Source organism: Sciurus carolinensis, chromosome 1, assembly GCF_902686445.1.
Source record: "Sciurus carolinensis chromosome 1, mSciCar1.2, whole genome shotgun sequence".
In the NCBI taxonomy this organism is placed as follows: Eukaryota; Metazoa; Chordata; class Mammalia; order Rodentia; family Sciuridae; genus Sciurus; species Sciurus carolinensis.
The window spans coordinates 20,356,430-20,373,202 of NC_062213.1; the positions used below are offsets into that span (position 1 = coordinate 20,356,430).

A 16,773-nucleotide genomic window follows, 5' to 3' on the forward strand; every position below is an offset into this window, starting at 1 on the left:
ATACATATATATATACATATTTAAAATATTAACACCAGTTACATATAGATAGAAGGCTGAATGTTGGGAATTCTTTTTGTCCCCACTCTTTTTTAAAATATCCTACATCTTCCAGATTGACTAACATGAGAAAAAAAGATTTTTTTTTTTTCTGGGAATCCACACTGATTTTCACAATGTTCATCCTTCTTTGTACCTTGAATAGTTTTAAAAGTAGCAGCTCTAGGGCAAGGACCTGTCTGATTTGTGGTGCCACTATTTCTAAATTAGGAATAGTTCAATATAAATGACACTGTTGGAACACATGGAAAAAGAAATGGCAGTGTCTTACTTAAGACTCAGAAATTCAAATGGACCTAATAATAAAGACTCATAAGCCAAGAAGTAAAGAAATATTACTATTTATTGTAAGAATTAAATAACCAAGTGTAAAAATTTAAAAACATATAAAAATAACTTTAAAACTTAAAACAGAGTGAAACTGCATAAAATAAGTACATAATTAAAGATAATTAACTGAGCATTACCCAAACTATATAAATATAGGCTACTTATGAAATTCTTTAGAAATGTAACATCTGCTCTTTGAATAAAGTTTGAAATTTGTTTTAAAATTTGTTTATAAATTTTCAGAAAAAAGAATGAAGTGGTAAATAACAGCTCCATTCAACTTGAATTGTCCTAACCAGAATGATTCTGTATCATTTCTTGCTTGTCTTTTCTAATACCCATTCAATCACCTGTGGGAGAAAAAATATGATTATGGTGGGTTTATATTAAAAATAAAAGTGGCAGAAAATATATTATAGAAACTTCAAAAGAGCACAATAGAAAAATTTAAAATAAAAAGTGACATATCCTAATATTATACCTAAAAACATTTTATACCTAAGAACACTTTTTGCTGAACTTTCAAAGTTAATACAATATTATTATTAGACAAAATGAAGGTCCTGCTACATTTTTTAAAACCATTATCTCAAAATGTATTTTCAAAGGGTCACTCAAAAAATACTAAACCAAATTTTGAAAACAACTAATCAAAATGGATTATTTTTTCTAGCTGTTTGGATTATTTATCTCTTACTTTTTAAATATCATATTAGAAAGTCTTGTGCTAACAATGAAACCTATTAAGTACTACACAATACTCTGCCAGAATAAGCCTACTATTCAGTACCTTACAGAGTTTTCAGAGGGACAGAGTTGAAAACACCATCACCAATTCTAACTGCATATAAAATAGCAGCACAGCAACCCTGAAATAAAATACTAGCTTAACTGAATGTAGTTTCCTTGGAATAATTTATTTACCTGTACAGCATTGTTGCTTGCTGTCTTCTTCATTTCTTGAAATAGACCCCTTGAAGTTTTAAGATCCTAAAGATTAACAAAATACAGTATTTTGTAATTTGTATATTAAGTTACAGAAAATAAGTCATTATTAAGTGAGTCAGAGATTATCCTAAATAATCTACAAGTATAAATTTGATTAGGAAAATATTAACAAAAATCAAAGTAATATATTGTAATTCAGCTCTATACTAAATATAAAAATACCTTAGCCAAAATACATACACATATACCTAAATCCATGTCACTCATATGTCATAATACCAATAGGACTGACCTGATCTAAGTGTTATCCTCTACCATGAATATCCAATAATGTTTCATTACTTGAAAAATGAACACACAGTTTATATTTGTTTTTCAGGTAAAAACCCTTTTGTCCCCTCTCTTCTTTTTTTTTTTTTTGTGGTGCTGGGGATCAATCCCAGGGCCTTTACCGACTGAGCTATCTCCCCAGCCCCCCTCTCTTCTTTTTAATACTTTTACTTCTCTACAAAGAGGGATGACATAGGAAAGGAATTAAAGTCTGACTTCTTTAAATTAAATGGCTATCAAATTAGATTACAAAATAAAAACAATCTAATTGTATTAAAAAAAAAAAAAAGGCAATTCTTCACCAAGTCTCCAAGTTAGGCTCTTCAGAGGCAGTTACTTTTGACTCTTAGCTGTTCCTCTTCCTTCACCTTCTGTTTCCACTTAATATGTTTATGCTTCAATTTGGTGATTAAGTAATCTGAGACAGTGACTACTGATACCAAGGACTATTAGCGGCCATGGATGCACGTCTTGTACATGCCACTTTCTCAATAACAGCTGCATCACTATTTTTGATTGGTAAATAGTCAATGTCTGCCTCATTTTATCTAGCTAATTAATGTATTATGGTTATAAGGCTTCTTCACCCAACATCCTACTTTTCCTGTAGTGAAACTACATGATTAATTTTTTCACTTGCTAAGTTTTTCATGTATATAATTCTGGGTACTTCCCTCTCTCTCACAATGAACTAACTAAATGTATAGCAAATTTTTTTTTTACAACACTGAAGTATACTTTGTAATGTCTTGGTTCGTTTTTTAAATTTATTTTTTTCAATGTAGATCTTTCTACTATAGCCTGCTCTAATTTGGTCTGGTTGCTCTCTAGGCCTGGTCCTATTAGAATTGGTCTTCACTGCTAAGTGTTTTTGTTTTATGTCTTGATTCAGCCTCCTGACTGCTGCACTTCATCTTCTAGAAGATTTCTCAAAAGGGTAAAATAATTCTTTTTTAGATTTTGCACATTTGAAAGTGTCTTTACTGAATCCTCCCACCTAATTGAATTTTAGATAAGGTCTAAAGTAGTAAGTAAGGGCTGGAATTGTAGCTCAGTGGTAGAGCGCTTGCCTACCATGTGTGAGGCACTGGGTTTGATTCTCAGCACTGTACATAAATAAAATAAAGGTCCATTTACAACTAAAAAAATATTAAAAAGAAAAAATAGTAGGCAAATCACTTTCCTTCAGAATATGAAAGTACTTTTATATTGCTTTTAGCATATAAGTTACTGTGGGGAATTCCAATGCCATTCTGATTCTTTATATGTAAACTACATCTTTTGGGAACCTTCTAGAAAATGTTCTCTTGTTTTAAGAGGTGTGAAATTCTACGTGATGGTTTGTTGTAGAGCTTTCATTCATTGGGGAAGCCATGATGAATCCCCTTTCCAGGGAGGCTTGAGTCCTTCAGTGTTTGGCTATATTTTTGACAATTTTCTCTCCTCTAGTCACTATTTTTGCAACTTATTAGCACACTGGATTTTCTGAATTAAACCTCTAATTTTCTTATCTTCTTTTCAATATTTTTCTCCTTTGGTTCTAAATTCTGCTAATTTTTTTTTATTCCAACTATTCAGTTTGTTGCTTAAATTGATTTTTTCATAATTTTTTAAGTTTTAAGGAGCTTTCATGTTCTATGCAGTTTTGGGAAACAGCATCATGTTCTAGCTTATGGATATGATTACCTCATTTCTAAGAGAACCATAGTATTTATGAAGGCTTCTTCCACTTTCTGTTTGTTTTAGTTAGCTTTTTTATTGCTGTGACTAAATGATCTGACCAGCACAACTGTAGAAAAGGAAAGGTTTATTTGAGGGCTCACAGTTTCAGAGGTCTTAGTCCATAGAAGGCTGGCTCCATTCCTTTGGGCTTGAGGTGAGACAGAACATCATGGTGGAAAGGTGTGGCAAGAGGGAAGCAACTTGCATCATCAGGAAGCAGAAAGACAGTCTCCACTCTCCAGACACAAAATATATACCCAAAGCCATGCCCCAATTCCAATCTCCTCCAGCCACACCCTACCACTTCAATTAATCCATCAGGGATTAATTCACTGGTTGGGTTAAGACTCTTACAACCCAACCATTTCTCCTCTGAACCTTCTTGCATTGTCTCACATGTGAGTTTTTGAGGGATACCTCACATCCAAACCATAACACTGTTCCTTCAGAGTTCCCTTTACTCCTTTGTGCTTTGGCACCACTTGTATTAGAAGTTTTCTGGAAGGCCTGCTAATCCTGGAATGTCCAGTCATATTTAAAGAGACACTAAAAATATGAAAGCCCTGTCTGTGCAGAGCTCATTCATTTGTGGCTTTACAAATATAGGCGACAAGGCAGCCAGTTGGCTTTTTCACTGTAACCACCAATATTTCTTCTGGAGACCATTTCCTGCACTGTCTCAGAGGTCTGGAGAGAATTGTAACAGACCTTGTAGTTTACCACTGTGGGAGAAAGGGCATGGGAAACACTTTGAAAGTTTCCCGGTCCACTTTGCAGACCTTTATTTAATCCCTCTTGTTTCCACCTGACACTGCCCTTACTTTTCATGGTGCGTAGGTCTTCAATTCTGGAGTCACTCAGAGATTCTGCCTGCTAATCTGGCGTGGTTCCCACTGGCACTCCACAAGGTAGTCATTTAGATGGTAACTTCTTTTACTCTGCTATCTGTCTCCATGTCCTTTTTCTTATTCAACAATGTACATTTCTAGTTTTGTTTTGTTTTTTTCCTTATCTCTTCACCTTTTTTTTTTTTCTTGGTAGGAATAATGTTTTGCTTGGGAAATTATAAAAAAGATGGAAATTGAATACATGTGGTCAAGGTGCAATCTGAACTAGATATCCATATAATGGTCATTTAAGTTTGAAACTCAGGAGGTAATCTAATACCATTGAAGTTTTAGAGAAGTTTTAAAGTTTTAGGCTCATCTGCCTAATGTCTTACAACTAGCAGATGTTGAATCCTAAATTATAAAGTGGGTGGTTTGATATTCATTCCAATAGTCTTTTCATTACATATTGTAATGATATTACTAATTAAACTGATTAATAAACTACTAAGTAATGTTTGAAGATCCAATTTAAGAAAAAGAATTGTTAGGGAAAATACTGAGGACTCCAGTTAAAATGTAGCTTTCTATGTATGAGGACTAAAATGAAATAAATCAAATATAAAATATTTTGCTTCAATCTTTCCATTTCTATTTTTAAAAAATCTGCCAACAAACTAGATGCTCTCAGTATAAAAAATACTCATTTAAACATTTTTTTTTACATCAAACAGGATGTATTAGTAGAGAAGACACTGTACCTTTAGGTAGACCTTGGAGATTTCAAAGAGTCGCTGGCTGCATGCAGAGAAGCACTCGTGGGCCTCGGTGATCCGGTGTTTCTTTAGGGTTTCAGTCACTACTTCTTTCAGTATCTTGAAAATAATATAACACATGACTAAAACTCTTGGAAAAGGCACAATCATCCTACTTTTAGTGTCCAATCATAAATGAATAGTGAACTAGACACTCAATTGACTGTGCTAAAGATATATAAGGTTCTTAAAACAAAAGTAAATGAGATGGAAAGACATCTATAAAATTTACTGTCACATCTGTGACAGGATTAATATCTTAGAAGGAAACAACTGACGTACCTTTAAAAAGGAATTCAGGGGCTGGGGAGATAATGCAGTTGGTATAGTGCTTGCCTTGTAAGCACAAGGCCCTGGGTTCGAACCCCAGCGCCCAAAAAAAAAGGAATTCAAATCAAGAGTCCTGAAATTAAACCTGAGAATAACAATTATACACAGTAGCAATATATAGATTTGTACTGATTTTCTATTAATGAAAATTTTGAACACAGAGAATTGAGAATATTTTATAACAAATTCCTATCTTTTTTTTTTTGACACAGCTGTCAACAAGCTTCAAGGATGATTGCTTTGTGGCTAATTTTGTTTCATATATACTCTCACTTGCTTTCTCATCATTGTTCTTGCACTGGGTTATTTTAAAGTAAATTCTAGACATTATGGCATCCACAAAATTTTCAGACACACATTTTAAAAGATTCAAATTAAGACATTTCCTTTTTTTTTTTTTTGGCAGAAAGGGGATATCAGGGATGGAACTCAGGGGCACTTGACCACTGAGCCACATCCTTAGCCCTATTTTACATTTTATTTAGAGACAGGGTCTCAGGTTGTTTAGCCCCTAGCCATTGCTGAGGTTGGCTTCAAACTCAAGATCCTCCTGCTCAGCCTCCAAGTTGCTCAGATTACAGGTGTGCACCATTCCACCTAGCAAATAAATAAATTTCTTTTCATGTAGAACTGAGAAAGATGGGAAAAAGTCTTTACCCGTGTATGTTTCTGTGATCTTGATTCCTTAGTTTGCTTTGATGTCTTCAATGCATACACACTTTTTTGACCAGAACTGGCCTTTGTAGTGACTTCTGGAGTTTCACAGGTGGGAACTGGAACCAACGGACAAGTCATTGATGACTGCTTTGCCTGTGGCTTTCTGGATGTCATCACATGATGGTGATGATTACTATTGCCACTCATTTGAGAAAGAAGAGAATCTGAACTTCCAGACTTCACAAGTCTATAGTGAGTGAAAAAAATTAAGAACTGATTAAGTTAATCAACAATGAACTCTATTTTTTGTCTTAAATATTACAACTATATCCATTCAAACCTAAGTTCAAGAGAAGTAAACAATATTTCTTGCTATTCTGCCTTAAAAAGGCAATCAACATTGTATTATAAAGTTGTTCTTTAGTTCTTCAAATGAGTGAATAAAACAGAAGGCAATGCAGTTCAGTGGGTAGGGAGAGCAACAAACAATATTACTATACTCTCCCTTTTTTCCCTCTTTCGTTTCCTCATTTATAACTTTATAAATCATCTTACAGTGTAATAAGCCATGCTCTTTATAGACTTAACACTCATCAATTAAGTATTTACACTTTTCTATTAAGATAATTTTAACAAAGAAACCATAACCTGCAGCATATTGTATCTATGCAACTGTCTGTGCAAAATAAATGTGTCCAATCCAAATAAGCTACAAAAGTGGTTCTTGTTTCAATCTTTCTATAATGTTTACACTTGCTTCCAGGAAGACTCAAATTTTTCCTTTTTCAAGAATAGTCATATAGCCTTCACTTCTGCTAACACAGAGGCCATGGGGTACTTTCTTTTCTGGAATATAAATATTTTAATTAGTCATAGTTAGAAATAAGAAATAAAGTTATGAAATATAGGAACCCAAATGTTAATGAATGGGTTTACTTTTTAATTCTATCAGATGTAAAAAAAAATCATGAATTTATAAAGTAGTTATAAAAATAATTTTAGTTATTCCATATCAGGGAAATACTATTCTAACACTTTAGCCTGTTCAAAAACAATTTGAAATTTTTGTCTTCATTTATTTCATAGTTTTTTTGAAGGCTTAACTACAATCAGAATTTATAGTTTGCTTTAGGTGCCAGAGACCTAAATTTGACAATGTAAAGACCTATAAATGCAATGGAAATTGCAGAATAAAATTCTAATTTCTGATCAAGTATTTGCACATTTTATTTAACTAGGAAACACAGTTTCTAGGGAAGTTTCATATAATGTTCTAATTATGTAGGTTTTAAAGGTGTATTTTATAGGTAATAAGTAGATTTAAAATGGTGCTTCATGAAACCCCTTGTCCTAAGAACCAACACACGCAGGATTCAGTGGGGAGAGGGAAGGAGGAGCTGCTGGGACTGGAACTTATATCTCCAAATACCTACTTAGACAAAGCAGCTCAGCTGCTTAATCTATTAGGTGAGATCTCTAGTGTTCTACGCTTAAAAATTTTACACTCTGTTGTGCTAATGGACTGTAAATTAGCACCGACAATAAGAAACAATGTATTTTTTTCCAAGTCATTTCTTCTTATAACTTATAAGCAAAATCATAAACTGCTCAAAATAAAAACAAACTTTCTGGCATGAAGGAACTAATGTATAAAATCCATGCAGAAAGACTAATATGAAAAAAAAAATGTTCCCTCTAGAACTAAAGTACTTTCTGTCGAGATTATTTTTGTGCACCTAATACATCACCTTTTTGGGGGATAAAGGCAATTCAGATCTTGAGATCTCCGTTTCACCCGAGGTACTTCAGTTCGTAGTTCACTTTGCAAAGCTTCTCCATCAGGAACACTCCCAGGCTCTGACAGAACTGCAGGAGACGGAAGAGGGCTCAGCACTGTAGGGACTGGAAAGCTTTCTCTGGTGCAGGTAGTTTGAGTTTCATAACGAATAAGACGAGACTGAAGTTCAGAAAATCCCCCATCTCTTTCTAAAGATTTTCGGTCATCTAAACAATATCTAAAATGAGGGAAAGTTCATTAAAATCAAAGCATCCATGAGAACAAAGGGCTTTTCCCTTTCAAATAGAAAATAAGGAGACATTTACTTAAAAGTTCTTTTAACTTCCTAAAAACGGCTGGAAGTTTGAATGAATGGCTTACTTCCCCCACAAGTTCAGTATTTTTCCAGTCTGCTATATAAAAGGGCAAAAAATTTTTAAATGTGAAGTACAATCTAACTTTTCTTTGGTCGGGTTTCTGGGCAATAGATTAAGTTAATCCTCTGGTTTATTTTCAAAATAATATAGTTGCTGTTTTGATACTTTTTAAAACTCTAGCAACTTCTGATTCTCAGCACAGTCGAATATAACAACACGAAATGCTGACTTCTGTTAGAAAGGGCAAGTTTATTTTCAACACAAAGATTAAATGGTATGAAGGCATTTTAAGATGGCTCATTAGCTCAGAAAATTTTGAATTTTTACATTGAATCTCACTCCCCACCTTACTGACTTCAAACACTTTGGTTGTATCTGATTTCTAGCTAAATCTGATTCAGGAAACAAATGAAATGTTAGCCCAGCAAATGCTTCAGGACTCAAAGAAATTCCATGTTGTTAAGCAAGGAAACTGCAATGCATGTGATCTTGCAAAGTTCTTCACTTTCTCCCCTTTTTACAACTGCATCAAGGAAACAGTTTCATGCATGCGATTGTAGAACTGAACAAATTAAAACTTTTCTCTGTTATCTGTTTTTTTCATCTGCAACATGTTCTCTAAAATCAGATTTTTGGAGTTTGATTCCCAAAGAATGCTTTATTACCCAAATATATGAATGCCTGGTGGAGTTTTTAAGAACTTTTATCCTTCCCTTTATGTCACATATTTGATTTCTAAGAACACAGACCATGCAGCCTAAACTCCTTGGATCTAAATCTGAGTTCCTCTAGAGAACCTGGACATATTGAAGCAAAGCCCAATCACCTGCCTAATTCTACCTTGTTTCTCTATAACCTGTTATTTTCTGAGTTATTCTTCCCCTTAGTTTATCTTAAATTCCAGGATCACAGGTCTGATTCGTAAACGTCATATGATGGAAACTGAAACTGCCCTCCAAGCAGCATCAATTTCCTTGGCTCTGCTATGACTGCACAACCAGTCTCAGGATAATCATCAACCGGATCAAGGCCTGATCAAGACTGCTAGCTATATAATCTCCTTAACTCTTGACTTTGCTCTTTACCTACATAACCTCAAAGCTATTGTTGACACCTGAAGACAACCCTTATTTCTGTTTTTCTAGCATGGCCACACTAAGAATAAAGACTTCCCTTCCTATTTCACAATTGATTTTTGTTGGTTTGATTTTTTTCCCTTGGGATGAGTAGCGAGGCCTGACCTCTTGGGACACTGGTAACAAAATTACTTAAGTTCAGCTATGCTCCAACTGCCCAATCTGCAAAATGAGGTTCATAGTATTAATCTGAAACAGCAACTGTGAGGATTACTCAAATTGGTACATATGAACATTTGGAGCCAGTGCCCAGAACACACAAGCAAAGCAGTCAATGTACACTGCTACTATTCCCACCAACATTAGATTTATTTTCTACCACAGCAAATCTTAGAGTACATTAATAATATGTAGCACAGATAGAATTTAAACACAGGTTGGTGACTTTAATCACTGCATCATACCATTTCTTATGTAAAGTATAAAGACAAACACATTCAGTGCTCAACACATAGCCAAACATTAGCATCATTTGAAATGTCTTAACAAATACCCATGGTACTGGCACCAAAACAGACATGAAGACCAATGGTGCAGAATAGAAGATGCAGAGACAAACCCACATAAATACAGTTATCTCACATTAGACAAAGGCACCAAAAACATACATTGGAAAAAAGATAGCCTCTTCAACAAATGGTGCTGGGAAAACTGGAAACCCATATGTAGCAAAATGAAATTAAACCCCTATCTCTCACCCTGCAGAAAACTCAACTCAAAGTGGATCAAGGATCTAGGAATTAGACCAGAGACCCTGCACCTACTGGGAGAAAGTTTAGGCCCAACTTTCTGTTATGCTGGTGTAGGAACTGACTTCCTCAACAAGACTCCTAAAGCACAAGAAATAAAATCAAGAATCAATAAATGGTATCAAACGAAAAAGCTTCTTTACAGTAAAGGAAACAAGAATATGACGAGAAAGCCTACAGAATGGGTAGAAATCTTTGCCATCTGCACATCAGATAGAGCATTAATCTCCAGGATATAGAAAGAACTAAAAAACTTAATACCTAGAAAACAAATAACCCAATCACTAAATGGACAAAGGAACTGAAGAGATACTTCATAGAAGAAATACAATTGATCAACAAATAAATGAAAAAATGTTCAACATTTCTAGCAATTAGAGAGATGAAAATTAAAACTACACTGAGATTCCATCTCACTCTGGCCAGAATGGCAATTGTAAAGAATACAAATACCAATAAATGTTGGTGAGGACGTGGGGGGGAAAAGGTAACTTAGATTGCTAGTGGGATTGCAAATTGGTGCAAGCACTCTGGAAATCGTATGGAGACTCCTCGGAAAACTTGGAACGGAACCACCATTTGACCCAGCTATCCCACTCCTCAATTTATACCCACAGGACTTTAAATCAACATACTACAGTGATGTAGCCACATCAGTGTTTACAATTCACAATAGTAGAGCTATGGAACCAACCTAGGTGCCCTTCAATAGATGAATGAATAAAGAAAACATGGTGTATAAACACAAAGGGAAACTATTCAGCCATAAAGAAGAATAAAATTATCGCACCTGCTGGTAAATGTATGGAACTGGAGACTATCATGCTAAGTGAAATAAACTAATCCCCAAAACAAAAGGCCACATGTTCTCTCTGATATGTGGATGCTAACACACAATAAATCAGTGGGGAAGAACAGAAGTTCATTGGATTAGACAAAGGGGAATAAGAGGAAGAGAAGGGGGATAGGAATAGGAAGACAGTGTAATAAATAATAATAAATAATAATAGCTTTCCTATGTTCATATATGAAGACACAATCAGTGTAACTCCACATCATATACAGCCACAAGAATGGGAAGTTACACTCCATGTATATATGTCAAAATCACTCTACTGTCATATGTATCTAAAAATAACAAAAAAAGAAAGAAAAGAAAAAGAAATACTACATGTACAGAGTTTTTGATTTAGTTGGTCTGGGTATGACTGAGTTACTGATTTTTGGTGCTATTTCCACACATAAAGGGATCACTATGTAAGATGATGGATATGTTAATTTGCTTCACTATACTAATCACTTCACCATTTATATGCATACTACAACATCATGTACATCTAAAATAAATACAATTTTTTACAAAGCTCTTAGGTGATGCTAAAGTATAGTTAGGACTGAAACATCTCTGATCTAACCTAATAGCTTACTTTAGACAGAATGTTAATTGGTGGCAGAGCAGAAACTAGATTTGGGGTCTCTCAATTCTCTAATATTCTTTCTCTAGGTTGTTGTTTAATAAAATGTATTTCATTAAAAATCAGCAGCAACCATAAAAAATATTGATGAGTTCTACTTCTGTTCTGGGAAACTGGTAAAATCTAGAGTAAAATTAAGACATGTGAACTTTAAAAAAGGTTCTAGTCAAAAGGCAATATAATGCCTGATTAGTCTGCACACAAACATCTTTTCAAAGAAAAAAATGGATATTTTGGTTCTAAGAATTTGTTTTTCTATCCAAAACTCTTTTCTCCTGATTACTTTTTTTTTTTTTTTTTTTTTTTTGTACTGGGAACTGACCCAGGCATGCTTTACCTCTGAACTACTTTCCCCTTTTTATTTTTTATTTTGGTAAATTGTTGAGGCTGTCCTCAAATCTATGATCTTCCGGCCACAGTCTCCAGAATCGCTGGTATTACAGGCATGTGCCATCACATGCAGCTTCCCATTTTTTTCTTGATCATAGCTGTTCACAATATCATTCCTTCAAATATATTACACACACTGTACATTTTAACTTTAATTGACATATAAATTATCTGTAAAATGATTATACTATGACTTGCCATGGAAACAAATTACTTTGTAAATCAATCAGAAAGGAAAAACAAGAAAATATCAAGGTATATACTTGATATTAGTGAAATATATTGTTGAATATTATAATTTCATATTTCATTACAAAACAATAACCAAATACTTTATGAGTCTTAACAGAGAAAAAATAAGTTTTATAAAATGAAACTACTTTTGTTTTATAACGAAGAAACAGACAAAATACTGTCTATCACGTACAAGACAATAACAATGGCGATAGGAGAAACTGTCAAATCTCCTGGAATAGATGAATGAAATTACAAAGAAACCAAGAAGCTGATATGGCAGAAGAATGTCACATTACCACAGCAGAGTTTAATCTGTTGTTTAACAAAACAGTGTCTTTTACAACAATGGTAGCTTACCCCATAGGACCAGGTAGATGAATGAAAAACAAGTAAGTCAACAGTAGCTGTATTTCACTTTGCCTTAAGAAACACTGATTTGCACATCTAAGCAGTTAATAGTTTTTTAAATTTTTTTTTTTTAATGTTCCTTTGTTAGAGTAGAGGAAAAGTTTAGGGGTTCTAAAGACCCATTATAACATGGGAAGAAAGAACTATATCTGTAGTTTCATATTTACTTTAAAATTCCATTTGAATTTTGTTGCAATCCGTGATCTATGGTGAACATAAATAGGCCTTCACTCTATATACCCAAATCTTCTAGAGAAATTATTTTCTGAAATCATGGTGCTCATCTCCTATAACTGTTTTGTCCGATCTCAATGTCTCCAGCTTAATGAGCATAAATTTACAGTAAAAGAAAACTAAGTCACAGCTAGAATTATTTGTTTATGGAGGAACACAGGTAGTAAAGAGAGACCTACTCCTTGATAATGAATCAGTCTTAAGATACTGTGTGCACAAATTAATAAAGCTGTGTAGATTTAAAATTCATCAGGTAGTGTTCAAGTAAGTTTCTAATATTTTAATAAATGAACATGAAGAACATATCTCTTATAAATTCTATAAAATTTACTCGTACCATTAATATTTTTCTATGACTAAACTAAGTATAACAGGGAAAAAAGTAGGGAGATGAGACTCAAGATAAATGAAACTAAGTTACAGTATTTGGGAAACTTAGGCTAAACAATGATTATGTGATGAATATTTCAAACTAAAGAGGCAAGAAAAAACGTGTCCGGAGTAAGTACATTGGCCAAATGGTAAAGAACATGTTAGCAGGAGAAATTAATTTTCATCATAATGACATAAAATGCCTATTGGTTTCAATTTTCATATTGAAGTTATATAAAAAATACCTAAAAATTCCATTTATATTCCTTTATTAGATTACAAAGCCCTAAAATTATTGAACAAAATGGGGGAGATTCTGCTTTATATGTCATGGAATAAGAAACAAGTTATGATATATATTTTTATTATTATTATTATTTTTATTTAGCTTTTAATTTTTTATAGACTGCATTTTGAAGCCCTAGCAGTTCGGGAGGCTGAGGCAGGAAGATCATGAGTTCAAAGCCAGCCTCAGCAAAACTGAGGTGCTAATAAGCAACTCAGTGAACCTGTCTCTAAATAAAATAAAAAATAGGGCTGGGGATGTGGCTCAGTGGTCAAGTACCTCTGAGTTCAACTCCAAGTACCAAAAAAAAAACCAAGAAAAGCACAAAAATCAAATTGAGAATATGTGAAACAATTTCTCATTTTCATATCACATGTTCAATAACATTTTCATATGAAAACATTAAAAAATATTGACAGAAGGATATCCTATAGGATAAGAGTAGTAACCACTAGGGAGATGCAAACCAAACAAATAAAACAGATGTTTCTGAAAACTGGGATTAAAAGTAGGTAGTAATAAAAGAAAAAATTGTTGGTTTTCATTACCAAATTTTCTATATTGTTTAATTACTTGTCTTCAATAAAATCAAAAAGAAGAAATAAAAGAATATAACCTATTAATCAAATTTTTATGTAGTAGAACAAAGAAGTTCCAAGTTTAATCTGATTAAGGTAAATTTAATATAAATAAAATGTAAACTTTGAATTCAATGCACAAAAAGGATATACAGCTAAGAATATAAATAGTTTAACTAAAAGATGTATAAAAATTCAGGGCTATTTGGAAACCCATGGCTGCGAAAGAGAGAACAACCATCCTCTATAACAAGGATCCTTTCATTACTATTAGAAATAAAAAGCTGCACAAGTGGCATCTCTTATTTTTTGTGATTGAGTAGTTAGTTTCTCTGAGTTGTCACTTAAAATATAATTTAAAATTCTTATCTGAACCACTTAAATGCAAATTTGCATTTCATACAGGACTTTCAGAAATGATTCATTATTGGATGTTGTATTTCCTACTGCTCACTTTTGAAGTCCTCAAATTCTTACTTCAACTGGGTTTTTTTCCCCACACAGATGTTTAACACTGCATGTATCAACCTTTTGTTCCCTGTAAATGTTGAATAGTATTGCTGTGTGTGTATTCACATATATATATGTATATATATATATATATATATATGTATATGTCTGCATATATATATATACACACACAGAGTTTATCTGTTCTCCTAGGTTGTTTCCCAATTTTTAGCTAGAAATAAAATTGCTGTGTACATTGTTGTACAAGTCCTTTTACAGAGACATACTTTCATTTCTCTTGGGAAAATACCTCATAGTGAAATTGGAAGGCTATAAGATATGAGCATAACTAATTTTATAAAGACCTTTTACCTCCTTTCTAAGAAGACAAATCATTTTACACACCAACAGTCATGTATGAAAGTTCTAATTGTTGCACATACTTGCAAATACTTATCAGTCTTTTTAATTTTAGCCATTTGAGTGAATGGAAAGAATTTCACTTTATGGATGTACTAAAATTTAATCAAGTCCCTAAAGATATTATTTCCAACATTCACCATTTTAAATAACACTGTGAAGAATACCATTATATAATAACTCAGTGTACATTGCCAATGTTTCCAGTAAGCTAAATTAATCAATCAGGTGTTAGAAACATCTGTACAGTTTTTAAAATTATGAGCTAGCCCTCCAGAAAGCTGCAGCGATTTACATCCCTTTGAGCTGGGTTGCTCATGTTCCTTCACTACCAATGCCACTTGGGATTATGGGATTATGTTTAAATCACGGATAGCAATGTTATGAGTGAAGTGTTCTCACTATTGTTCCAATTTACATTTTTTGTTGGTTAGTGAAGAAAAGCATCTTCATGTGTACTGGTTATTTGCATTTCTTGTTTCTGTAGTTTTCTTTCTTTCTTCCTTTTTTTTGGGAGGGGGGTTACTACAGATTGAACCCAGGGGTGCTTTATCACACTGTACCCATTTTGCCCCTTTTTATTTTGGGACAGGGTCTCACTAAGTTGCTTAAGGACTTGCCAAATTGCTGGTGGTCTCAAACTTGTGCTTTTCCTGCCTCAGCCTCTTGAGTCACTGGAATTACAAGCATGTGCCCCTGTGCCCAGCTGCATTTCTTCTTGGATAAACAAGAGGGTTTAAAAATTTTGCTAACTCTTCCATAATGGCATTATTTTATTTTCTTACTGACTTACAAGCACTCTTAATTATAAAGAAAATTTATCTCTTGTTTACAATAAAAATATTTTCCCTACTTTAACCTTTGCTTTCTGTTGATTAATGATTTCGTTATTTTAAAATAGAAACCTATCACCCTTTTCTTTTTTAGGTTGTCTTTTTGTTAGAATGAGTTAAAAAAGGTCATTAGTCCACTTATGTTTCTTAAATAGCTTTTATGTTTGTATACTCTTTCCTTTTCAATGGCCTGAGAATATTTTAGTCCCTTAACTTCTCTTGCTTGAAGTATTTTAATTCAAGTTAACAAAAGGCAATGGAATTTTCTTCAATGGCACAAACCAAAGCACATTATTTCAAGTGTTTAAAAAAACTTTTTTTAAACCACCTCAAAAATAAGAATCAGAGCTAGGCATGGGGGTGCATGACTGTAATCCCAGTGACTCAGGAGGTTGAGGCAGGAAGACTGCAAGTTTGAGGCTAGCTCCAGCAACTTACAGAGAGACCCCACCCCAAAAGAGAAAGGACTAGGGGCGTAGCTCAGTAGTAAAGGATACCTGGGTTCAATCCCATTACCAAAACTAAACAAACAAACAAACAAAAACAAAAACCCAGTTTCTCTGGCATGTCAACAATGTTATTCATGATTTGGTCTCATTACAGTATAACATAGGTATTACAAAATAGCAGTATGTATTAGAAGAAATAGTATAACACTGCTACTTCTGCTTCCTAGAATCTGTAACCCTATGAATGCCTATGAATAATCAAGCTTTTTACTAATTTAATTGATGGAAAATTAATATAAAAGCAATAATCATTTTCTGCCCCTGTGAAAATGGGAGATATGCACATGACCCCAGAAACCAATACCTTTAAGCAAGAAAATCATTAAAATTATCAATCAAAATTCTATAAAGATGTATACATAACTAACATGTTAAAAAGGGGAACACATTTCATCTAATAGTTTCTAAGTAATTATAACACAATTAGTGACCAGGCAACATTACTGTGACCCACAGTGCAAACGTGCATGAATAACATAGACATTAAACTATTTTTGATTAAAATATTTAATAACTAATAAGA

General features: G+C 33.5%; 1 protein-coding gene across 1 annotated transcript in view; it reads right to left on the minus strand.

The window, feature by feature from the left end:
* Positions 1-436: 436 nt before the first annotated feature.
* Positions 437-16,773, minus strand: part of Mtbp (MDM2 binding protein) — an 87,517-nt gene continuing 71,180 nt past the window's right edge. The window contains exons 18-22 of the mRNA XM_047521550.1: positions 7,768-8,034; positions 6,020-6,266; positions 4,979-5,092; positions 1,315-1,380; positions 437-740 (exon numbers count right to left, since the gene is read on the minus strand). Coding sequence (XP_047377506.1) covers positions 702-740; positions 1,315-1,380; positions 4,979-5,092; positions 6,020-6,266; positions 7,768-8,034 — 733 coding nt within the window. The 3' untranslated portion in view covers positions 437-701. The remainder of the gene's footprint in view (positions 741-1,314; positions 1,381-4,978; positions 5,093-6,019; positions 6,267-7,767; positions 8,035-16,773) is intronic.